This window comes from Phyllopteryx taeniolatus, chromosome 8, assembly GCF_024500385.1.
Source record: "Phyllopteryx taeniolatus isolate TA_2022b chromosome 8, UOR_Ptae_1.2, whole genome shotgun sequence".
Classification (NCBI taxonomy): Eukaryota; Metazoa; Chordata; class Actinopteri; order Syngnathiformes; family Syngnathidae; genus Phyllopteryx; species Phyllopteryx taeniolatus.
Window position 1 is genome coordinate 13,760,835 of NC_084509.1, and position 24,921 is coordinate 13,785,755.

The following is a 24,921-nucleotide window of genomic DNA, read 5'->3' on the forward strand; positions in this document are numbered from 1 at the left end:
ATACAGCCGAAAACGGTAATCGAGCAGCATAAAAAAAGTTTGGAGTGAGCGAGAAACTTGGTAGGGACTCGCGAAAAGCGGAGGATAGTCTAACTGCAATGAAGAAAACAAAAAAAGTTAATCACAGAGGAACAAGTTCACAAATGGGTGCTTGAACAACGTGCTGCCAGGAGAGGTTTGTCAACAGTGCAGTTACGTCTCCACGCCCAGGTAGTTGCCAAGGTGATGAATATACAGTAAATGACTTTGCGGAAGGGCGGCACGGTGAACGACTGGTTAGAGCGTCAGCCTCACAGTTTTGAGGACCGGGGTTCAAATCCCGGCCCCGCCTGTGTGGAGTTTGCATGTTCTCCCCGTGCCTGCGTGGGTTTTCTCCGGGCACTCCGGTTTCCTCCCACATCCCAAAAACATGCATGCTAGGTTAATTGAAAACTCTAAATTGCCCGTAGGCGTGACTGTGAGTGCGAATGGTTGTTTGTTTCTATGTGGCCTGCGATTGGCAACCAGTTCAGGGTGTACCCCGCCTCCTGCCCGATGATAGCTGGGATAGGCTCCAGCACGCCCGCGACCCTAGTGAGGATAAGCGGCTCAGAAAATGGATGGATGGATGGATGGACTTTGCGGAGGACCTTCTTGGTGTTTCCGCTCATGCACCGCAACCGCCTCACTGCCAGCAGACTTCCTAGACAAGGTCGACAGTTCCAGTGAGTTTCTTAAAAAGCAAGTAATTGAGCACGTGACACCGGATCATATTCTTTAACTTGCCTTTCAAGATTAAATTTCTGTTATTGGTATCTGATTTTATGAAATAAATTTTGATCTTTAAATAATAAAGATCCACTCACTAGCTGTCAAGTCAAACTTTTTTTCCCCCTCACTCTTCCACCTTCCCTCCATGACATGCACAGACTAACGAATAACAACGAGGCACTCTAAAGCGGCCACAAAAGCCCAAAGCCCGGGTCCACATGCTAGCTGTCAAGTCAGACTTAAAATGAAAAAAAATCCCCCCTTCTTGCTCTTCTGTTTTTATCTCTGTGACGTATGTGCACTCAAAGCTAACAACGAGACGCTCGAAAGTTGCCATACCAGCCACAAGCCCTGGTCCACATACTTGATGTCAAGTCCGCAATTTTTTTAGATTTTATCCGCTCTCCTTGTTCTTCTGCCTTTTTCGACATGACATGTTCTAAAGCGGCCATGCCAGCGGAACATACGAAAGATGGATTGTCCGGATGTAGTCATCGCTAACTAGCTACCTGCACGTCGCAATTGTGCCAGATAACTGCCGATGCGAACAAAGGCACTGAAGTTCCTATATAGTGGGGGAGGGGGGACTCATGCTGAACGCCAAGGTGTGTCATTGGATGGCGTTTTAGCCACATGCAAAAAATAATAATAATTAAAAAAAAACAACAGGAAAACTGAAATGGTGAAAAACAGTTAAACACTATATCTCCACAACTCACTGCTGCATACTGGAGTTCTCGGTCTTTGCAGATGTTTTTTTCACCAATAATCTTTAAATGTGAGTTGGAATACTTTTGCAACCTTTGTAAATACTACCACCAAATATTGAGTTAGCCTGACTTGAAGGTTTTTTTTGGTGTTGTGGTTATCGCACATACACTTGTGTGGAAGTGGTTGACAGCTACATTCTTCTGAATTTTATTAATGAACTTTTTGTGAACCCCAACAGTGACTTAAGGGTGGAACAACATGCATTCTTGTGACCGCAGATAAGGTTAAATGAGCTTTTTAATCATTAACCAGTGCTGTTTTAAAGCTAAGATGCACTTCCTCTTGCGGCTAACAGAACAATGGTCCAATTACACAACGGCAGGTCCAGGCATGGAGATGTTGGTCAAACGGTTTAAGTGGTGATGTGTGTGTGTGTGTGTGTGTGTGTGAGAGTCAGTGGAGAGTACATAAGTGGGATGAAGCACTTCTGAGTAACTCTACAGAAAGAACTGGGAATACTTTAGCTCACGGATTCAAGCTTTGGATACTGAATTGAAAAAGAAGTAGCACTGTTAAAGACAACACAGGTATGGGTGCATATAAAGCAGATAAACTTACATTTTGGGTTCCTGTTTATTTTAGGGGTGTCGTTGATTATTAAACAAGCAATTTTGTTGATCATTGAGCATTCTCTTGGCAAAGGGCTTTTGCAGTTTTGGAGTTGTAGTAAATTCATGTTCACTTTGTTATTGTGTCATTAGATTGCCGAACATATTTCATGACTTTTTGTTACGCACCCAGAGAGAGAGAGACCTTTGATCCATCCTCAATTCATGTCTCTTTTATAGATCAATGCCAGTCATGCTTACCAGTGTGTGTGATGAGCAGCAGCCCACAGAGTGTTTTTTTCTTTCTATATACAGCTGTACAAATGTCATATGGTGTAAGCAAAGTTAACTCTCCTCTCTTTCTTTTTTAAACATTTTTCAAAATTGTTATTTGATTTATAAGAACAAACAGCAAGATGTACAAAATTTTACACTTGTTTCATGACACAGGTCATTTACAACTTCCATACCTATACTAATAAGCATACATTATAGTCTTATCTAATTAAATCTTTCTGAGATTGAGAATACTGGACATTACTTAAGACCCCCCAATTTAACATCTCTTAAAATGGTAATTCAACACTGATACAACAACTTTCTTAAAAAAAAAAGAAAACATGCAAAAAAAAAAACCAAAAAAACACAAGCTATACTGTATGCACGGTAGCTGATTGGTTATAGCACATCTGCCTTACAGTTTTGAGGTCCCGGATTCAAATCCGGCCTCCCCTTTGTGGAGTTTGCATGTTCTCCCCGTGCCTGTATGGGTTTTCTCCGGGTACTCTGGTTTCCTCCCACATCCCAAAGACATACATGGTAGGTTAATTGAAATCTCTACATTGCCCGTAGATGTGAATGTGAGTGCGAATGGTTGTTTGTTTATATGTGCCCTGCGATTGCCTGGCGACCAGTTCAGGGTGTACCCCGCCTCTCACCCGAAGATAGCTGGGATAGCACCCGCGCCACCCTCGTGAGGATAAGCGGAACGGAAAATGAATGACACTGATGGTGCAGTGGTACACTCGCCTGACTTTAGTGCAGGCAGCGTGGGTTCAGTTCCCAGTCAGTGATGGTGTGAATGTGAGTGCGAATGGTCGTCCGTGTCTATATGTGCCCTGCAGTCGACTGACTGGCGACCAGTTCAGGGTGTAGTCCGCCTTTCGCCCGAAGTCAGCTGGGATAGGCTCCAGCGTCCCGTGACCCTAACCAGGATAAGCGGTGTTGAAAATGGATGGAAATGAATGAATGAATGAATTTTTTAAAAAAAAAGTCAACCAAGAAGTTGCAATCATGTTTTTTTTTTTTTTTTTGCTATCAAAAGCATGACCCATATTGAAGTAGTATATACTACCCAATTTTACAAATATATTTAAGAGCCAGAGTTCAAAAACAAAATTATTATTTATTATTTGTATTTATTGAAAATTTTAAGACAAGCTCTACTCAAATAATCCAATTTTCGCAAAAACTTTACAAGTCAATGCCAGGTCTTTGTGAAATTTCAAAGTCTCAACACTATGGATCCAATTGTTCATTAGTGTGCCTCTTTAATGCTGTGACCATTGGCACTTATTCCATAGTTCTGGACTTACAAATGATGTCTACAGAACAAATTCTCAGTAGTAAGTTTGTACAACACGCAGTAAGTAGTGCAAAATCCAATTCCAATGAAGTTTGGACATTGTGTAAAATGTAAATAAAAACAGAACAGATGATTTGCTTGTCAATCTATATTCAATTGAATAAACCACAAAGACAAGATTTAATGTTCAAAATGATAAACTTGATTGTTTTTTGAAAATATTCATTCATTTTGAAATTGATGCCTGCAACGTCTTTACCTTTTTTCAAGCTGCTGCACCTTTTTGAAGTTAGCCCAAAACGTTTAAAAACACGTTTGTGTTTTCAAGCAAACATAAATATATTTAATCTAGTTTGAAAATGTTTTCGTCTTTCTTTATTCTTTTTAGCTACTGCGCCTTTCAAGGTTACAAGATGGGCAAGTTTGAAAATATATATATATATTTTTTTTTTTTGCTGCTGCAACTCCTGAAGTTATTAAGCAGTTTTAAAACTATTTTGTCATTTATATTTAACAAACTGCTCGGCAAGTCCTGATGTTTCTTGAAATTAGCTCAGCAGGTTTAACATTTATTTTTATTCCCCGCCTCCTGCCCGATGATAGCTGGGATAGGCTCCAGCACTCCCGCGATAGCTCAGAAAATGGATGGATGGATGGATGGACACCTGAGGTCTGCGTCTCACCTGAGGTTTTCAAAACGTTTTTTTTTTAATTTTTTTTTTTAAGTCTCTATTTTAACAAGCATCATCCATAGTGACTTTAAAACTGTAAATTGTACCAGATCAAGTTTCTTATTCAAAGGAGCTGTTTTAACATTTTTTTATTAAAATCCTGGAGTCACTGGAGGTTAACAAGCTTGACACACTAAACACAATCACGTCATGTTTTTATTGCAGGGTGTAAATGTCTTTTAACTGTATTCTGTTGATCAAAAAAGAAATTCAAAGAACCCATGTGTATCTACTTGTAAAAACACGAACCCATAAAGTTGGACTTGAGTGCAAAGGTTTGGTGGCTTTAATAGTTCTGGTAAAGAAGCGCAACCAGCTCTTGTTTATGACAATGACTCTTTGGCTCCAGCTCTTATCAGTCATTCTATCACACGCCCAGGCAAGTTTATTTATTTTCCCCTTCCCTGTTGTTGATGATGACCTAGTGACCACAGCGCTTTGGAAGCGTTTATTGAGGGAGAAGACTACCGAGAAGTAGGAAATATCCCATTTGGAGCTTAAGTCTGTCCTCAAAGTGGCTATTGTGATGGCTGGTCAATAAGGGCACTTGGGCGCCATGCCCAGTCAACTGAGTCACTACCTTGAATAAGAAAAAAAAAGTGAAATAATTTAAATGAATATGAAATATTATAATAAAAATATCACAAGTTATATTATATCCATTTTTAGTTGAGCAGGATAAATTGTATACAGTTAATGACGATTAAAAAGGATTTGTTATTGCTGCTCTCTCATTTTATGATGTAACTTCCCGTCCAGGGGCGCTCAGATCCATCCATCCATCCATCCATTTTCTGAGCCGCTTCTCCTCACTTGGGTCGCGGGCATGCTGGAGCCAATCCCAGCTATCATCGGGCAGGAGGCGGGGTACACCCTGAACTGGTTGCCAGCCAATCGCAGGGCACATACAAACAAACAACCATCCGCACTCACATTCACACCTATGGGCAATTTAAAGTTGTCAATTAACCTACCATGCATGTTTTTGGGATGTGGGATGAAACCGGAGTGCCCGGAGAAAACCCACACAGGCACGGGGAGAAAATGCAAACTCCACACAGGTGGGGCCGGGGATTGAACCCAAGTCCTCAGAAATGTGAGGCAGATGCTCTAACCAGTCGGCCACCGTGCCGCCGGGCGCTCAGATGTCTATCATTAAACTCTCATTAAAAGTATGACATGCGCATTGGGTCCGAGCCTAATATAAAAGATATTGCCGAGGGAGGGCATCGCCATCCACCGCCCTAACGTTTAATGGGTTTCAAAAGAAATCCCACTCGCCATTCGTAAATCGTGTCAGTTGACGTCATTTCTGGTCTCCCTCTCTCTCGGTTTTGGCCACAAAGTGGAGCAACGTGCTACAGATTTTTCAGAGACGTTAATGAACTCAATGAAGTTTCTTCAAACAACAACTTTTGAGAGGAGAACGTACCAGGAGAAGCTCAACATTAAAGAATGCAGACCCGACTAGCCGAATATTCAAATCAACCAGAAGTCGAAAGAGAGGGGGACGGCCTGGCTAACTGCTTACAGAGAGGCTTTATTTTGTTTCCCCTGCTTGCTTTTTTCAACGTTAGGATTATGGCCTTGATGCATGTTGTCAAGCATTACATTCACAGTAGGTGCCGTTGTTGTTTGTGTGACGTCAGATATTTACATATTGGGGAAGTTCGGTTGCATCATTTTGCCTCGTGTGATCTTTCACTGCACTAATTTCCTCATCAGGTCTGAAAATTCAGACTCCAGACTCCATCCATCCATCCATTTTCTGAGCCGCTTCTCCTCACTAGGGTCGCGGGCGTGCTGGAGCCTATCCCAGCTGTCATCAGGCAGGAGGCAGGGTACACCCTGAACTGGTTGCCAGCCAATCGCAGGGCACATAGAAACAAACAACCATTCGCACTCACAGTCACACCTACGGGCAATTTAGAGTCTCCAATTAATGCATGTTTTTGGGATGTGGGAGGAAACCGGAGTGCCCGGAGAAAACCCACGCAGGCACGGGGAGAACATGCAAACTCCACACAGGCGGGGACGGGGATTGAACCCCGCACCTCAGAACTGTGAGGCTGACGCTCTAACCAGTCGGCCACCGTGCCGCTGACTCCAGACTCATATTGTAATATTTGGTTGTGCAATTTACAGTAAACACCTCTCAGTATCTACATCATTGCAAACTACAACCACAATAATAGACAGATTGTACAAATACCTCTCTGACCATGTCAATCAAAATTGAGCTTTGAAAATTACTGTTTCGCGTCATACTGGTGAGATTGTTCACATGCAGTTAGCGCTGGGAGCATTTTTCCACCATCATGTGAGCATTACTGTGGTGAACATGGTGTGAGACGTGGCACACACTGTGAGTCATACAGTTGATATCATCTGATTTTACAGTCAAAACCATACAGGCAACAAAACAGGCCTAAGGCTCAAGGTGTGGTTTGTGTGTGTTCATGTGTTCGTACATGTCTGTGTTTTCTTGTGGGCATTTAGTGCAAAGCGCGGGATGTCAATTGTGCCAATAAGTGTCAACAATGTGTATGAAACAGCTATGTGGGTGGATGTTTGGGTATCGTACAGTTTGGAAAAGTTGCCGCTGGAGCCGAGGATGAAGTGCGAAGAAGACAAAGAGGAAGAGACAGTCATTTGTCAAGAGTGCTGGGGGGGTAATGAAAGGAGTAGGTGAATGCGTGGGAGGGACTAAAGTGAAAAAGGTGCACATGTAGGAATTGAGAGAAGTGGCTTCAAGTGTCAGGTTACCTGGAATAGTTTTTGTTTTGTTTGCTAGCAGGGCTCGGTCACAGGTCGCTCTCTTTCTGAATCTGCGGAGCTTCGAGACCCAACGCTACACAGCACCTTACGACAGGCCTGAGGTTGCAGAGAGGCCAAAGTCCAGACACCCTTCCAGTGGGATTTGGTTACAGTGCTGTAGAAAGACAACGTGTGGGAGTTTCTGAGTTAGAAGGGGGAACACAAAATCAAGTCAGGTGTTTGGAGTTGAAGCCAGAAAGAGGAGAGGAAGGGGACACAGCATTTTCGGTGGACTGTGAGGTTCTGGAGGTGCCACCTCCCAGGAGGTTCTGTGGACAGTTGTCATCTGAGTTTAACATAGACTGATAACTGCATCATGTCGGTGAGTAAAGAGTTACAAGTGGAAATTCTTTCAGTAAAACGAGTAGCATTTATCTAATCATCCAGTTTTTTCACAAACACGAAACCACAAAAGGGCTGATGGGTTTTTGTGTGCTCAACTAGTCCTTAACGGAGACTGTAAACGGCAAATACTGATTCACAACAGCGATTGAAGTTACAATCTACCTGCCACTAAACAAAGTTGTTAGTCGTGAGTTTTGTTTTATGTTTTGCCACTAAACACAAAGTTGTTAGTCATGAGTTATGTTTTAGCAGAGGTTTGAATATGGTGCCTTTTAAATGCTACTAAACATAGTTTTCTGTACAAAGTGGTTTTAGTAGCAGCTCAGTCGTCTGTGTTGAGTGGTTTTAGTAAAAATTTGCCTATGGTGCCTTTGCATGCTTCTAAACCGTTTACTGAAATTTGTGTGTTTTAGTAGAGGTTTGCACACAGTGGGTTTTCGTTTTACTAAACACATGGTAGTCTATCGTGGTTATGTTTTCAGAGAGGTTTGGATCTAGTACCTATTTAATTATGATATATAGTGGTGCCTTGAGATACGATATGAGAGACCCTATTTATGAGTTTTTCGAGAAACGAGTTATTCTTCCGCCAATTATTTTGTTTTGACTTGCGAGCAAAAATTTGTCATAAGAGCCCTGTATTGCTGCAGTGAACTCAACTCAACAACTAGAAGCAGTTTGGCAGATAGTGAACAATTCTGCAAAACAGAGGCTTCAAGCTGTTTATTGCCTCCCCCAGTTGAAGTTTACTGTCAAACTAAACATAAAATAAAAAACATTACACATCATGTACTTAAAACAACCACATAGCTTTGCCTTAAAGTCTGCTACACTAATGCTAACACAATGGGAAATGCCATAGACAGGCTAACGAATAGCATCTGTGTTATAAACGTTAAGCAACTGATATTTGATTACAAATAGAGGAACAAGACAAATAATATAGCAATACGCACAGGCATATACAGTATTATTTGTCTTCTGCGAAAAATGACTAATATTACTGCAGATGGTGCACACACCAGAAGGATAGCCACAATCTCCATTGAACTTAATTATCTACATTCGATTTAATTATGTCATTACGGTAAGCTTTTAAGAGTGATATTTTTCTTACCAAGAAACACATTACATTCTTTTGGGAGAGAGGCTGGAAAGGATTCATGGCATTTCTATTGATTTGGATGAGGAAAGGCGATTTGAGAAACGAGTGTTCAGTTAGGAGCGTGGTCACGGAATTAATTCAGAATCAGAATCAGAATCATCTTTATTTGCCAAGTATGTCCAAAACACACAAGGAATTTGTCTCCGGTAGTTGGAGCCGCTCTAGTACAACAGACAGTCAATTTACAGAACACTTTGGAGACATAAAGACATTAACAAAAAACAACAACAAACAACAATTGTGCAAAAAGATGCAGAGTCCTCAGTTCGAATGGCTAATATCGCAATAGTCCGGTGCAATGACCATTGTGCAAAGGGCACTGAGACTTCAAGGAGTGTATGCGGTTTAAAGTGACGAGTAGTGCGATAATCTGGGACAATGGTTGTGCAAATGTTACAGATACTCCTCAATCAATTAAAACTCATATCGCAACGCATCCCTTAACTTTAAATTGTAATGATCACCTGACAGTGTACAAGCTTGATAAGAGATAAAAAAATGACGCAGAGATTACAGTACATCCAATCTGGAGGACCAAAAAGAGGCCAACAAGAATCCCATTGTACACTGAAACACACAAAAATATTTCAAAGGAGATGTTGTTTCACCTGTTTCACTTCTAATCTCTAAGGGCTTCTCCGGTGAAGACGTTCACATTGAAGTCCATTTAAGGCAGCCCTGCTTGAAACTATGAAAAGCATGACTCAACATCTCTGCATTCAAATGACAAATTCTCTGTTTTCATTGCATCCCATTGTCGTTACGCCATGACTAATATAAACAATGTCATGCACTATCAAGAAAGCGTTAATAGAATATAGTAGAAAAAAAGTCATACATGAGTTAGATTATGGTCGTAATTTCACAAAAAAGTCCATCCATCCATCCATTTTCCAAAGCGCTGGTCCTCATTGTCACAGGTGAGCTGGAGCTGATCCCGGCTGAGTTCGCTGAGTGGCGGGGTACACCTTAGACTGGTTGCAAGCCAATCGCAAGGCAGGTGACCGACTGGTTAGAGCGTCTGCCTCACAGTTCTGAGGACCGGGGTTCAATCCCCGGCCCTGCCTGTGTGGAGTTTGCATGTTCTCCCCGTGCCTGTGTGGGTTTTCTCCGGGTACTCCGGTTTCCTCCCACATCCCACAAACATGCATGGTAGGTTAATTGATGACTCTAAATTGCCGGTAGGTGTGACTGTGAGTGCGAATGGTTGTTTGTTTGTATGTGCCCTGTGATTGGCTGGCAACCCCGCCTCCTGCCCGATGATAGCTGGGATAGGCTCCAGCACGCCCGCGACCCTCGTGCGGAGAAGCGGCTCAGAAAATGGATGGAGGGTGGGTTACGGTATTAAAAATCATGTCATTTTAAGAGAAACGAGTTATAACAAAAATATGTGTAATTTGAATAGAATTAAGTTGTAATATTACTAGAACAAAACACCTTGCATTCAGATTTTTTAAAAAATATTCTCAAAATGTCAATATAAAACCAAGTCCACCATGAGTGGAAGCAGCTGCATTGTAGCCCAACTAGTTTAAGCAGATGCCACCCTGGCAGGTAAAAACTTTGACGCGTTAAGCCCTTTGTTTAAGCAAGGTGCTTTTCAGCTAGCGCGCCTCCTCAAAAGAAAAAAAAGAAAAAAATCGCAAAAGGGTTTTTGAAAAAATGGCATGTGACATGCTGGATGGTCTAAAATCAGGGCCAGAGATCTGGACTATCTGATCTCCAAGACAGCCAAAAGAAGTGCAATATTGTACAATTATCATATTATACAATATTAAACAATTACAATATTGTACATATTGTGCAATATTGATTGTCAAGGGGAGTTTGCATGCGTGGGTTTTCTCCGGGTACTCCGGTTTCCTCCCACATCCCAAAAACATGCATGAATTGGAGACTCTAAATTGCCCGTAGGCATGACTGTGAGTGCCAATGGTTGTTTGTTCCTATGTGCCCTGCGATTGGCTGGCAACCAGTTCAGGGTGTACCCCGCCTCCTGCCCGATGACAGCTGGGATAGGCTCCAGCACGCCCGCGACCCTAGTGAGGAGAAGCGGCTCAGAAAATGGATGGATGGATGATTGTCAAGGCACAATCTTGTCACATAGATGGTACTCTGAATGGTACTTGCTCCTCATCTTTGACAGCTTGGGAACATACCTGTTCCTTAATGGCAGAAGCTCTACATACACACTGTGTGTTAACTGAGTGAGATTGAATGCTGAAAAAGCTACGATTTTGACTTTATGTTTTTATTAACAAGAGACCAACCAAACTGTTGAATTAACTGGGTTACATAAATGGACTAGTATGTGACTATCAACTAAAAGGTTAAGATACATGTCTGCAATGTTTCACCAAAATAAAGCAATTGGAAATAAGTTGAAGGAAGAAGTGTGTTTCTTTATCAAACTCATACAATAGTTGAAATAAAGACCATTGAAATATTCACCGAATACAAGCAAGTGAACACAATTCCGTGGACTGTCTGTGAAATTATTACTCGTTAATCTTTTCAGTTCAACTGGACCTTTGCTCAAGCCATTTGAAATTTTTGATTAGTGCTAACCACAAATAAACGCAGGCATCAAAGCTGTGGAACTGACCTTACACTCAAGACCAACTGTTACCAACAATTATGCAACTAGGACACACATGATATCTTGCCAAAGGGTTCTTGTGTTCTGTACCTGCGATATTGCTTGCTTTTGAAAATAACCACGACATGTATCTGAGAGTTGAAGAGGGTGTGTGGCATAAAAAGTTTGTGAAATGCTTTTCTTCAACATGAAATCAATGTAGTTATGCATTAAACAGGCTTTGTTCAGATTTTCTTGGTGCGTTTGTGCGGTGAGTGTTGTGTTATGCGACAACTCTGTGGAGAGTTTAGAGTTGCATGTCTTAAAATTTACAAAAAGGCTGTACGAGAAAAAAAATTGTGAAGTCAGAGATCGCTGATGTTGGACCCGGCTTACAAAATCTCTGTTGTGGTTCATCGCTCAGGTGTTTGATAGGGTTTAGGTCAAGGCTAGTCAAGTTAGAACACTAACAGAACACTTTTCCACTTTGCGTCAGTCCATCTTAGATGAGCTCTGGCCCAGAGAAGCCGGCGGCGTTTCTAGGTGTTGTTGATAAATGGCTTTTGCTTTGCATAGTAGAGTTTGAAGTTGCACTTACGGATGCAGCGCCCAACTGTATTTACTGGCATTGTTTCTGAGCCCATGTAGTGATATCCTTTACACATTGATGTCACTTTTTGATGCAGTGCCGCCTGAGGCATTCAATGTTGGTTTTCGGCCTTGCCGCTTACATGCAGTGATTTCTCCAGATTCTCTGAACCTTTTGATGATATTATGGACCGTAGATGAGGAACTGTTGATAGCTAGTTTATCTTTCCAGTTCAACAATATTCTTTTCGCGATTGCTAGAATTAAAAGCATTGGTTGAGCATGTTTATTTGGAAGATCTATATCTTTTAAATCACCCAGCAGACAAAGATTAGGAGAAATCGGAATCCTAAAGTTCAAAACTGAGCAAAGTTTCTGTGTAACTAGTGACCAGAAGCACTGTACAGGTGTACAATGCCAAAGAGCATGAAAATAAGTGTCTGGAGCATATTCTGTACAATAGGTGCATATGTTTTGAGTTTGAATAGCCCATTTTATGCAAACTATATTGCGTAACGTGTGCTCTATGGAGTACTTTGAACTGGACTAGCTGTAAATTACAAAATGTTGTCATTGAGAATGTATTTCTACAGATTTGTGCCCAGTAATCATTGTCAGTAGACACTCAGAGGTCTTTTCCGCATTTTGCGATTGGTAAGTATATTGAATTAGTACTTGATTAATTTGTATACGTTTGAAAGGAGTTTTTTGTTTTGTGGGAGTAGTTCTACTATTTTCTGAACAAAAACGGGTAGTTCTAAAGTATTCTCGTGTGTTGAGAATCGTTTTAGGATTGTTGTTCTTACTTTATAGTATTGAAGGAATTTCATCCATCCATCCATTTTCTGAGCCGCTTATCCTCACAAGGGTCGCGGGAGTGCTGGAGCCTATCCCAGCTATCATCGGGCAGGAGGCGGGGTACACCCCGAACTGGTTGCCAGCCAATCTTGAAGGAAGTTACCACCTCTAATTTGAAATTTTTGGAATAAGCTTTCATGTGACACTTCTCACATGCTCATAGCTGCTGAAGTCATTGGAGCTTAAATAATAGAAAATGGCTGATGCCACACAGCTGCACCTAACCTAACACACCCTTACATAGCCTTTTGTTTCACACTTGTGCTCACCATTTGTTGTTGTTCTGTTGCCAGATCGCTCAGTCACCTGAAGAAAGTACAAGACCGTTGAACCCAACGCACATAGGTAAGGTGACTCATTGGCCCACTGTCGAAATTCAGGAATATTTGTGTAATTAGTCCTCATTTGTCTATCGCCTCACTTGCAGTGGTTCCACGGCCAGGCCGCCACAGAAGGCCCATGACGGCTCCAAAAACACAGAAAGAGAAGGCATCTAAGACGAAGAAGGTGTTGTTAACCGTTGCAGCAGTTGTGGTGTTGCTGGGGATCCTGGTCACCGCGGCATACTTCAGTGAGTCATGGGCTGTAGTGCTTTTAAAAGAGAGGACAATGTCACATTTATTTCTCTAACCACTTTTCTACCTAGGGGTACAGTTTTATTCAGTTCACTATGGTACAGGTTGGAATAGGATACCCTAATCTGGCTTGTGTTTCCTACTGCAGAATGTGGTGATAGCAGCAGTGTAATTGTTTTAAAAAAGAAGGGAACTAGAGATTGCCAAATCAGAGGTGTAACAGTAAAGCTGGGATTTATTCATCTGCTCCTTTCAGCAAGAATTTGATATTGATACTACAGTGAAATCCGCATCAGTACCTTACACACAGGACAGTAATCTAGAAGGAAGATGGTCAATGCAAAAGGGGCTACTGAGAACATTTCTATGTTCAGTCTACAATGTAGCTCCACCCTTTCAGTAGCATACTTCAAGCTATTCGTCAATTCGAGTCCAAAGGGATCTCTAACATGGAGATCTGATTGCACCCCAAGAAGCTTACGATCTTGACAGCCCTTCAAGGTGCCACATCTTCCGCCTGATCCACCACTGAGGTCTTCCATAAAGGGAGCAGGCCGGTCTGTGTTCATCATTTGACAGATTCTACTTGTAGTTCTGTGGGGTGCCATCCACCCTCCCAAAGAGGCGAACCACAAGGTGGGACCCGCCTTAGTCGAAGGCGAGCTTACCATGACATGGTTGTCAATTCTGATCCAACTGATGGGCTCAGCTCAGGACTCTGACTGGTAATGCTACAGCAAGGTGCCAAGAAAGTGGTCCCCTTGACAACTTTTGCATACCACACTGAATCAAATTAAATTGGACTGCTTGGTGGAAAGGAAGGTATTGTACATCACATCGTGAAATCAAGTCATCCTTTTCACAATCATTTCTCTCCTCTTCCTTCTAGTAAAGCAGCTGATTGACAGCAAGTACTTCTTTTGCACAAAGTCGTTTAAGTTCATCCCGCTAGATAAAGCGTGCGATGGAACGGACGATTGCAATGGAGGGGAAGATGAACAAACGTGTTTGTCAAGGCTCATGGTCAACACCACTTTTCCAGGTAGATCCAAGGAACCACCTCCATCTTTATTTTTATCAGCACAACTTTGAGGAAAAAAAACTCTCTCCCGCATCTTCCTCCTTGCAGTGCGGCTCATGACCCATCAGAGTGTCCTGCAGGTGTACAATCCCAGCTCAGGATGGAGGAGCCTGTGTAGCGAAGGCTGGACCGAGCAGCACACGCAGACAACGTGCACGCAACTGGGTTACACAAAGTCAGTTATATGAACAGTGTCAGCATATTTGAGAGTTAGCATACCTCATATCAGATCTCTAACATGGTGCCCTTCCTCTGTTGGCAGTAAACCTCAAAGCACCGAAGTCCCAGTCAACACATTATTATCTAACCTGAAATCTGGACCATTCGCTGCACTCAGGTCGGGGACAGCAAACATGCCTGTTCACCATGCTGCAGTTGACCAGTGAGTATCACACATGTCTTTAGATAGGGGCGAAACTACACTTTATGAATAAGATTTGGGACACCTACAGGAATTGACAATGGAAGATTTGTCTAGATGAGAATTAGTGAGGTCAGGCTCACAATCACTGATCTATTTCAACTCAAATTCTTTATTTGGCTTGAGTTCTTACAAACCAAACTCATAGCGATTTTCTTAGTGCTTACAATATGCTGTTCAAAATCGCCCTGGGATTGGCTGGTGAACAGTCCAAGGTGTAGTCTGCATTTCAACCCTCAGACAGCGAGGGAGTCTGAGGGTTAAGAGTACCAATACTTAAAAGGGGACGTTCCCAACATGGCCGTCACGTAAGCATGTCGATTAGCCGATTAAGCCCGATCGAAGACGTGTGTGGTCACGTGACTGTCTTGTGTCGTTTGATTGGGGAACTCGAGTTAAACGTCACTAGCGGTTACGTTGTATTGGAGCAAACAGCGCCCAATGCGTAAGTCGTAGTCGAAACAGATCACATACAAAATAAATGTGCAAAAACTGAGAACAATATAGTACTGAATTGTTGAGATACAGTCCCCTCCAAAAGTATTGGAACGGCAAGGTCAATTCCTTTGTCTTTCTTTGTTGTATACTGAAAACATTTGGGTTTCAGATCAAAGATGAATTTGAGACAAAAGTTCAGAATTCCAGCTTTTATTTCAGGGTATTTACATCTGGATGTGTTAAACAACTCAGGACAGAGCACCTTTTTTTCTTTTAAGCCAGCCACTTTTCAAGTGAGCAAAACTATTGGAACAGACATGATTAAATTAACTTAAAGTGAATAACATTTAATATTTGGGGGCATAACCCTTACTTGCAATAACTGCATCAAGCCTGCGACCCATTGACTTCAACAGACTGTTGCATTCTTCATTTGAAATGCTTTTCCAGGACTTTAGTGCAACCGCTTTCAGTTCTTGTATGTTTCTGGGTGTTTCTTCCTTCAGTCTCCTCTTCAAGAGGTAAAATGCATGCTCTATTGGGTTAAGGTCCAATGACTGCCTTGGCCAATCTAAGACCTTCCACTTTTTCCCCCTGATGAAGTCCTTTGTTGTGTTGGCAGTGTGTTTTGGATCATTGTCTTGTTGCTTGATAAAGTTTCTCCGGATTAGTTTGGATGCATCTTTCTTTAAATTGCTAGACAGAATGGTTTGCCAAAATCCACAGGGCAGAGAAGGTATCACAATCCACTGTTCGAAGAACAAAAACAAAAAAAAAACCACTGGAGGAGTGTGAAGTTACTTTTCGTGCCAAAATGCTGAGTTCCGGTGCGTACCCTTCAAAATAAAAGGCTACAAGCTTAAAACAGAAAGTCAAGTTAAAACTTATAAACATAAATGGTTTGTCGTAATAAAAAAGTCCCAAATAACAATTTTAACAATGCTATATTTCACTTATAGCAGAAACATATTAATTAATAAATATTAAGTCAATTGGGTTAGTTCCACACACATTGCCTTTTAGTACATAGGTTTGATATTGATACTGGTTATAAGAACCGCGTGTCAAATGTTCATTTTAGTCTAAGCTGTGGGCTGCTAAGAAAATAATTAATGTAATAAATGTTCATAATTTGGACACCCTTTATTTTAAACATGCAAACGTTTTCGACCCAGCCACCTAAAAGAAGCGGTATCAAGAATCATTTGGAACCAGAATCGGGACCGGAATCGCTCAAATTCAAACGATGCCCAACCCTAAAACACACTCCCAACACAACAAAGGACTTCATCAGGTCAAAAAGTGGAAGGTCCTAGACTGGCCAACCGGACATTAACCAAATAGAGCATACATTTTACCTCCTGAAGAGGAGACTGAAGGGAGAAACCCTGAGAAACAAACAAGAACTGAAAGAGGTGCAGTCAAGGCCTGGAAAAGCATTTCAAATGAAGAATGCAACAGTCTGGTGAAGTCAATGGGTTGCATGCTTGATGTAGCTACTGCCAGCAAATATTAAATTTAACTTTAAGATAATTTAATAATGTCTGTTCTTTTGCTCACTTGAAAAGTGGATGGGTTCAAACAAAAGGTGCTCTGTCCTGAATTGTCTAACAATTTTAGATGTAAATACCATGAAATGAAAGATGGAATTCTGAACCTTTATCTCATATTCATCTTTTGATATGAAACCCAGATGCCTTCAGTATATAACAAAAACAAATGAATTGACCTTGCCGTTCCAATACTTTATATACTGGAGGGGACTGTATGGCTGACGTCATGGGGCTGGGGGCGTATACCCCACTATATAAAAACCAAGCACCCTTATTCCATGCAGTGGCCATTAGGTGGAATGGCACTTTCTTGTTCATAAATAACTTCACTAACTTCTACCAGTATAGCGTGCAACTGGCCATGAAACTATGCCCGCAACTTGAAAATATACATCTTCCCAGAAGTGTAATGTGTTTTGTGTTATTTGGGCAACGTGTCTTGCCGTCTGGCACCCATGCACGTTGTGTTGCGAGGCAGTGGTAAAACGGACGAGATCCGCCGCCCCACGGCCCATTGTCAGTGGTTAGAGAAGCCGCTGGAGGTCCAGCACAATAGCGTCCAGCACAACAGCATAGTGCCGTGAGCCTCACAGCCTCCTTCCCTCCTTCACCTCACCCAGCGAGGTCACTGGAAAGGTGGTGTGAGAGAAGGAAGGTGGTACATGTATTTGATTGACAGGAGAGGCGGAATTTTCAGAGCTCTCAGCGACATGTCCACAGCGTCTGCAAGCTGCAAGAAAGTCTCAATTCTTGACCATTTTGAAGCCTGATTTCACATACTTTTCAATTTTTTTATTCATTCATTCACTGTCAGACTTGTTTACACGACTCTTCTCTGTGATGTGTGAAATTTACAAGGCATTTGTTCCCCATTTGGTTTCACTTTAATGATTTAGATCATCAAACAAATGTAAATATGAGAGAAAGCTAACTCAAGTAAACATACAACACATTTTTTAAATGGTGATTTTATTTATTCAGGGGAAAAAATATTCAAAGCTACTTGCCCTGTGTGAAAAAGTATTTGCCTCCCTTGTTAATCATAAATTCAAGAACAGATGAGAAATAAGTCACTGACATCTCCCAGGCTGGAGAATTTTACAAAGCCATTTCTTAAGCTGTAGGATTCCAGCAAACCACAGTGAGAGCCATTATCCACAAATGGAGAAAACATGGAATAGTGTTGAACCTTCCCGAGAGTGGCCTACAAAAATTACCCCAAGAGCACAGTGACGACTCATCCAGGAGGTCACAAAGGAACCCAGGACAACATCTAAGGAAATGGAGGCCTCCTGTGCCTCAATTATGATCAGTTCATGACTCATCAATAAGGAAAAAAACTGGCCATAAATGGCATCCATGGCAGAGTTCCAAGGCGAAAACAACTGCTGATCAAAAAGAACATAAAGGCTCATCTTACTTTTGTGAAAACAACAACAACATCTGAATGAGTCCCAACAATTTGGGAAGAATATTCTATGGATTGATAAGACAAAAGTTGAACTTTTTGGAAGGTGTGCGTTTCGTTACATCTAGCGTAACTGCAACACATCCATCCATACATCCATTCTCAATAGCGCTTATCCTGTTCAGGATCGCGAGGTGCTGGAGCCTATCCCAGCTGACTTCAGGCAAAAGGCGGACTATACCCTGAACTGGTCGCCAGTCAGTCGCACAGCACATATAGACACGGACAACCGTTCGCACTGTCACTGAGTGGGAACTGAACCCACACACCCTGCACCAAAGTCAGGCGAATGCACCACTACACCATCAGTGACCACTGTAGAAACATTTCATACCTAGTTTATAAAGAATATTATTGAAAATTCTGTTATTATAATGAGTGTAAATAATCTCTTCCTTGTGGTTACATTAATTGAATGAAAGCTCTTGCATTTGATCAAAATGGACAAAGTGCAAGATGTACCTTTGTTTTGTTTTCTGGACCAGACCAGACAACAGAACCACAAGTCTGAACCCCTATTGCTGAATTGATAGATTCAAATTGTATTTATTATTGTCCATATGGTGACGTGTTTGTTATTCTGAGAGGATACACACGTGAAACATCTTACCATGTGGTTTTGAAACAGTCAATAAACTAAAACAGGAACCGATATTTTGTTTTTACCTCAAAACCATATTTTCTAGTTATTTTCAGCACTGTTCTCTCTTTCAGCGTTTGACTTGCTGTTGATTTCCCCTTCACTAGCTGTCACGCAAACAGGTTTCTGTTTCTCAACGACGAAACAGTTCCTAGTTTTTGTTCCCTCTCTCTTTCAAGGCCTTATGTCTGTGTAGCTTCTCAATTATCCAGATCATGGTAATCCCCAAAGGTTGAATCAAGGCAATTGGACTTGTCTTTGCTTGTTAAAGATGTTTCTCGTTGCCTTGATTTAACCTTTGCAAATTCTCAAGGTGTATGATCTTCAATGATTTGACATCTTATTTAAGTATAATACATCCCAAAAACATGCATTGTAGGTTAATTGACAACTCTAAATTGCCCGTCGGTGTGAATGTGAGTGCGAATGGCTGTTTGTTTGTATGTGCCCTGCGATTGGCTGGCAACCAGTTCTGGGTGTACCCCGCCTCCTGCCCGATGATAGCTGGGATAGGTTCCAGCATGCCCGCGACCCTAGTGAGGAGAAGCGGCTCAGAAAATGGATGGATGGATGGACAAACATGTTTAAACATTTTTGGTCAACACGGACTCATTGTGTGGTTGAATTACAGTATAGCTTTAAGCATTTTTCTCCCTACTTTCAGGAGCGCATGCAGATCTGGAGCTGTGGTTTCTTTAACCTGTTCAGGTTGGTACTATTTTTAGAAAAGCAGCCACAGAGAGTAGTGATGTTTATACCTTGTACAGCATGGCAGCTTATGTGGGCTTGATGACATGGTTGTACGACCGGTTTGACTCCAACAGGCCCATTCATACCGCCGTTGACTGCAAAAGCTTTTAGCAAACATAAATGAGCATTACTTAGAATGATTCATTATAATCTAAAGAGTTCCTGTTTGGGCGGCACGGTGGACGACTGGTTAGAGCGTCTGCCTTACAGTTCTGAGGTACGGGGTTCAATCCCCGGCCCCGCCTGTGTCGCGTTTGCATGTTCTCCCCGTGCATTTTCTCCGGGCACTCCGGTTTCCTCCCACATCCCAAAGACATGCATGGTAGGTTAATTGACGACTCTAAATTGCCCATAGGTGTGAATGTGAGTGCGAATGGTTGTTTGTTTATGTGTACCCTGCGATTGACTGGCAACCAGTTCAGGGTGTATCCTGCCTCCTGCCCGATAATAGCTGAGTTAGGCTCCAGCACTCCCGCGACTCTTGTGAGGAAAAGCGGCTCTGAAAATGGATGGATGGATGGAGTTCCTGTTTGGTTGGGTTGTCTTTGAGTAATCAAGCAAAACTAAAGGCTAGCCTGCTAGTAAATAACAACACGCTATCAATTCCCTTGGCAAAAAGAAGTTCTGTTCCAACAATCCGAGGAACAGAAAAGTCAGTCCATTAGCCAGTCCCTCCATGATCACGTTAAGTATGCCCCAATTTACTTTTGAATTAACGTCTCTGTTGAAATGTAAATTACGATCGGCATTCTGCCTCGCTTTGAACCAATTTACCACACGCAGCATCTTCTTTTCGACTTACATTTCAAAATACAGAGGTAAAGAAAAAGGCCAAAATAATGATTCAAGGCGTTTACACACCGTTTTCTCATTTGCCCTGTCGTGGTTAAATGTAAGGGTTTGTTAACTAGTGGCACCATTGGTGAAAAATTAAGTTTTGCTAACCGGAAGTACGGTGACATCATGTTGAAAAGGTCTATAGAAGGTTAAAGACTGGGGTTTTCTCGTCAGACTGTGGACAGGGGGACCCTCAGAACCGTATTGTTGGGGGTACAGATGCTACCATTGAGGACTGGCCATGGCAGGTGAGCCTCCGGCAGGGCGGCCAGCACACATGTGGAGGCGCCCTAGTGTCGCCACGTTGGGTCGCCACTGCAGCCCACTGCTTCACCAGGTTAGTACTTTTGATGTAATTTCTCTTTTGTTTTGGTGCAGCTAGTTGTCATAGTCACCCCAGCTTCTCCTCCTTTCCTTGTGAACCCTGCAGCAGTAAAAAGGAGCTGAGTCGCTGGAAAGTGGTGTCAGGCCGAACCTACATGGGCACGCTGGGAGGTTCCTCCGTGGACAGGATCATCCTGAACGGAAACTACGACCCAGCTCGCAATGATTATGACATAGCACTCATGAGACTCACCAGTCCAATCACAGTGGGAGGTTGGTGCAAACAGTTAAAGGCATAACCCACCAAAAATGTTCATGTTTCAAAACTGAAATGGCCTCAAGTCTATAGAATGTGTTGTATGGCTGCCCTCTAGCGGCAAATATATTATTACACTCATTGTATCCCCTGCCGTGTCTCTTAGGCCACAATATTAGGTACACCTGATGCCATCTAATGCAGGGGTGGGCAAACATTTGTGCTTGAGGGCCACATTTAATTTCCCCAAAAATTAATGTAACAAATATTACTGGAATCTTAAAAATGTAAATACTTTGTCAGAATTGGCCTTACTTTTCCCACACCTGATCAAATGGCATCCAATACAAGTGTATCAAATTGATGGATAACTTGTTTTGAAACCAGAAATCAATGAAGATAGTTTGTTGTTTAACTTATTTTAGAAATATGTTTGATTTTTTTAAAAAGCAATACATCTCAATGTTATTAAAAGTAAAGAAAATTTGCATTTCTGGTATGAATTTTAGCAAGAAATATGAGGTAGACGCACATGATTTGAGGCACTGAGAACTACAGTTGGCTAACAAAATTTTTTGTCATCTTTAAGTTTAGTGCACCAGGGTACTGTATTAGATTGTCAAGGTGTATTTAAAAAAGTGTCTGGAAACAGATCACATATTCGCCAAATCCAGTATAAAAAAAATTGAAAATTGGCTTAAAACAATCAATTCTAATAAGGCAACAAAATGACAGTAATTTAATCTTACGTGTCCTCACGATCACATTTCTGTACCGCCATGTTCTAGTGAGCCAGATGCCGGTTTGTCTACCTCCCAAATCCTTCGGCCTTGCTCCTTCAGCCTCGGTGGTGGTGACCGGTTGGGGCTACCTGGAGGAAAATGGTGAAAGAATTCATCTGAATTATGATGACATCAAAAACAGACATGCAAGGTGTTCTCATTGCTCAAAATGCGTACTCTCTTGTTGTCTTTAGGAAACATCTCTCCATCACTGCAGAAAGCCAACATCCTTCTCATTGAAAGATCCAAGTGTGCCAGCCCCACCGTGTATGGCAGCGCCATCACCGTTAGGATGATCTGTGCTGGTTTTCTGGAGGGGAAAGTGGACGCATGTCAGGTAACCACAGCATGAGCGCATGCAGAAGTCTTTTTTTGGAGTGACTTCAAATGTTGAACGCTGATTATGCACCTCAGGGTGACAGCGGCGGGCCATTGGTGCACTTCACCTTGTCCAAATGGTACCTGATCGGGGTGGTGAGCTGGGGCGTGGGCTGCGCCAGGGAGAGGCGTCCTGGCGTCTACTGCAACGTGGACGAGATGCTCAACTGGATTCACACAGTCATCGAGGTAAAGCGATGATAATGAAGTGTCTGCTTAAGGCGTTAAATACAATGTTGACAACATTAAGAGCTCAACAAAAGCCGATATTGAGCGATCTGTGATCAAATGTGGGTCTTGAGCTGAAAGCTTTTGGAAGATCCTAATCGACACAATCTAATGAGAACTAACAGAAGAGCTGAGTCAAAAATAAAAGCTAATAATGTTCACTTATGTATCAGTTTGATTGATACAGACTGAAACTATCACAAAGGTATTAAATAAAATTGTTTGGGGTGTACAACTGCATTACATTATACTTAGTTTCTAATATTATGTACCTTAATCTAGTGTTTCCCAACCTATATTGAGCCAATGCACATATTTTACCATGGAAAAAAAAATCTCATGGCACACCACCAAACAAAAATGTTATACAAATGACTCATAATTACTGAAATAATGAAGACCTTGTGTTAATTTAATCACAAAGGTACTTCTTACTGTGTAATCGGAGCCTATTTATTTGAACACAAAGCTATTCTGCTGTATGAATGGCAACAGGTTGAGACAATTTAGTTGCATCTCCTGGCATCTAGTGGAAGAGCAGTTAATTATTCTGCCTGAGATAACGTATATGTCGATGACATAGATAGATGAACAAAGATACATTATTTGTTGTAAAATAGTTTTAATATTTCCGCATTCACACATTAATACCTCACTGATAGTGTCAGTTGTTTTGATACAGCTCTTGTACTGTACTAATGGACCTTGTGTTCTTCTCAATACCAATTCAGTCATTTTTGTTTTACCCTACAGAAAAACCCATGATGATCTCCATTTTGACAAACTAACTGCAAGACAACACTGCAAGGGAAGATCCGGTTTCCAAAGGGCGAGAGATGAACTACAGCAAAACAGCAATGTGGAAGAAGGATGCAAATACATTCATGCTGATTTTGGGTTATTGTTTCTAATAGGGCAACTTAATTGATGCGTCACTGGGTTGGATGGGATTTTCATAGAAGACATTTTGTTTAGTGAACGAAGCACAACAATAATAACAATGTCAAATTACTGTCTGCATGAATCTCATCCATGTATTCGATGTAGAGTTACTGAATTGTCGTATGGGTTGTTCCAGAATTGGGAGACGATTTAGGCACCACGATTTTTGAAAACTAACCATTCATTTTATCTTTTTTTTCTTCTTCAAGAAAAACAAATAAGAAACCAACCAATTTCATTTATCCAGCTCAACCATCAATAGTACACTTTCAATGCGATTTTATTTGTCAAATTATATATTTTGCTGTTTGCCGCAACCTTGTTATGAATACTTGGGCAAATAAAACACATACTAGTATTTTAAATAAAATTTAGGAATCATTTTGTAAAAAAGCTAGTTACATTTTTTCCTAGGAAATCTATAATTTACACAACACGTGCATGTTTGTCTTGTGTGCTTCGATTATCATGGTGGTGACAAAAAATGTCTTCCAATTCTGGAATGGCTCATCTATCTTTTAGGACTTGCTATGTCCAGTACATGCAATCATTATGATATCATGCATGAGCTGTAAGATGGTACAAAGTCTCACATGGGAACAATTACAGGTCATTGTCTTTATTATTGCAGTGGTTTAAAGCATTGATGGTGCAGTTGCTCATGAAAAATGACATGACAGTATAACTTAAACAAGCACTTTAAGTCAGAAATGAGAATTGTGTGTGTTTGTGTGTGTGTAAATGATTCAAGTCGATAGAATTTGAGTTCAATGAAGCATTAACTCACTAGGGTTCTCAGACAATTTTTTGTTTGAGCACGTTCAGTTTAAAAGTTGCGGTTCCACTTCTAGGTTTAAAATAATATAACTATAGAGGTAGTTGAAATAATATAGTCGTGATCAGCTGTCGGATATTATCAAATAATAAATTTTATGCTGTCATTATGGCGGCACGGTGGACGACTGGTTAGCACAACCGCCTCATAGTTCCGAGAACTGGGGAACTGGGGTCCAAATCCGGCCTCGCCTGTGTGGATTTTGCATGTTCTCCGAATGCCCGCGTGTGTTTTCGCCAGGTACTCCGGTTTCCTCCCACATTCCAAAAACATCCATAGTAGGTTAATTGAAGACTCTAAATTGCCCGTATGTGTGAGTGAGTGCGAATGGTTGGTTGTTTAAACATGCCTTACGATTGACTGGTGACCAGTCCGGGGTGTACTGCCCGCAGTTAGCTGGGATAGGCTTTAGCACACCCACGACCCCAGTGAGGATAAGCGGATGGATGGATGTTGTCATCATCATTTTTGCTGTATATATCTTGCATTTGTATATTTTTGTAAATACAGGTATGTGAACAAAGACTTGCCAAAACTGCAATAAACCCACTGAACAGACACTTCATTTATTACAGGTTGTTTTCAGTCAATATTGTCTACATTTTAGAATAATTACTAGTGTCTTTGAGTCCTCTTAAAATAAAAAAAAGTATTATTATTACTTGCTAAGAGCTGCT

The 24,921-nt window shown here is 41.5% G+C and overlaps 1 protein-coding gene across 2 annotated transcripts; it reads left to right on the forward strand.

Annotated features, from left to right (window-relative positions):
* The first annotated feature begins 1,835 nt into the window (after positions 1 to 1,835).
* Positions 1,836 to 24,804, forward strand: tmprss4a (transmembrane serine protease 4a). 2 transcript variants are annotated; one of them, XM_061783103.1, is made up of 13 exons: positions 1,836 to 2,048; positions 13,030 to 13,081; positions 13,164 to 13,307; positions 14,201 to 14,353; positions 14,441 to 14,567; positions 14,655 to 14,774; positions 19,577 to 19,620; positions 20,674 to 20,836; positions 20,930 to 21,096; positions 21,868 to 21,963; positions 22,056 to 22,198; positions 22,276 to 22,428; positions 23,221 to 24,804. In XM_061783103.1, exons 3-13 carry the CDS (start codon positions 13,196 to 13,198, stop codon positions 23,230 to 23,232), a joined length of 1,290 nt encoding a protein of 429 aa, XP_061639087.1. In that variant the 5' UTR covers positions 1,836 to 2,048; positions 13,030 to 13,081; positions 13,164 to 13,195; the 3' UTR covers positions 23,233 to 24,804. The 2 variants fall into 2 exon arrangements, with proteins under 2 accessions (XP_061639087.1, XP_061639086.1); XM_061783102.1 differs by lacking the exon at positions 1,836 to 2,048 and adding an exon at positions 6,996 to 7,524.
* The last annotated feature ends 117 nt before the right edge of the window (positions 24,805 to 24,921 follow it).

Bases quoted from the DNA above. Each gene is read 5' to 3' on its own strand.
- tmprss4a (XM_061783102.1), top strand. The intron at 13,082-13,163 runs GTAAGGTGACTC...CCTCACTTGCAG, and splicing joins GTTGAACCCAACGCACATAG to TGGTTCCACGGCCAGGCCGC. The intron at 21,964-22,055 runs GTGAAAGAATTC...TGTTGTCTTTAG, and splicing joins GGGCTACCTGGAGGAAAATG to GAAACATCTCTCCATCACTG.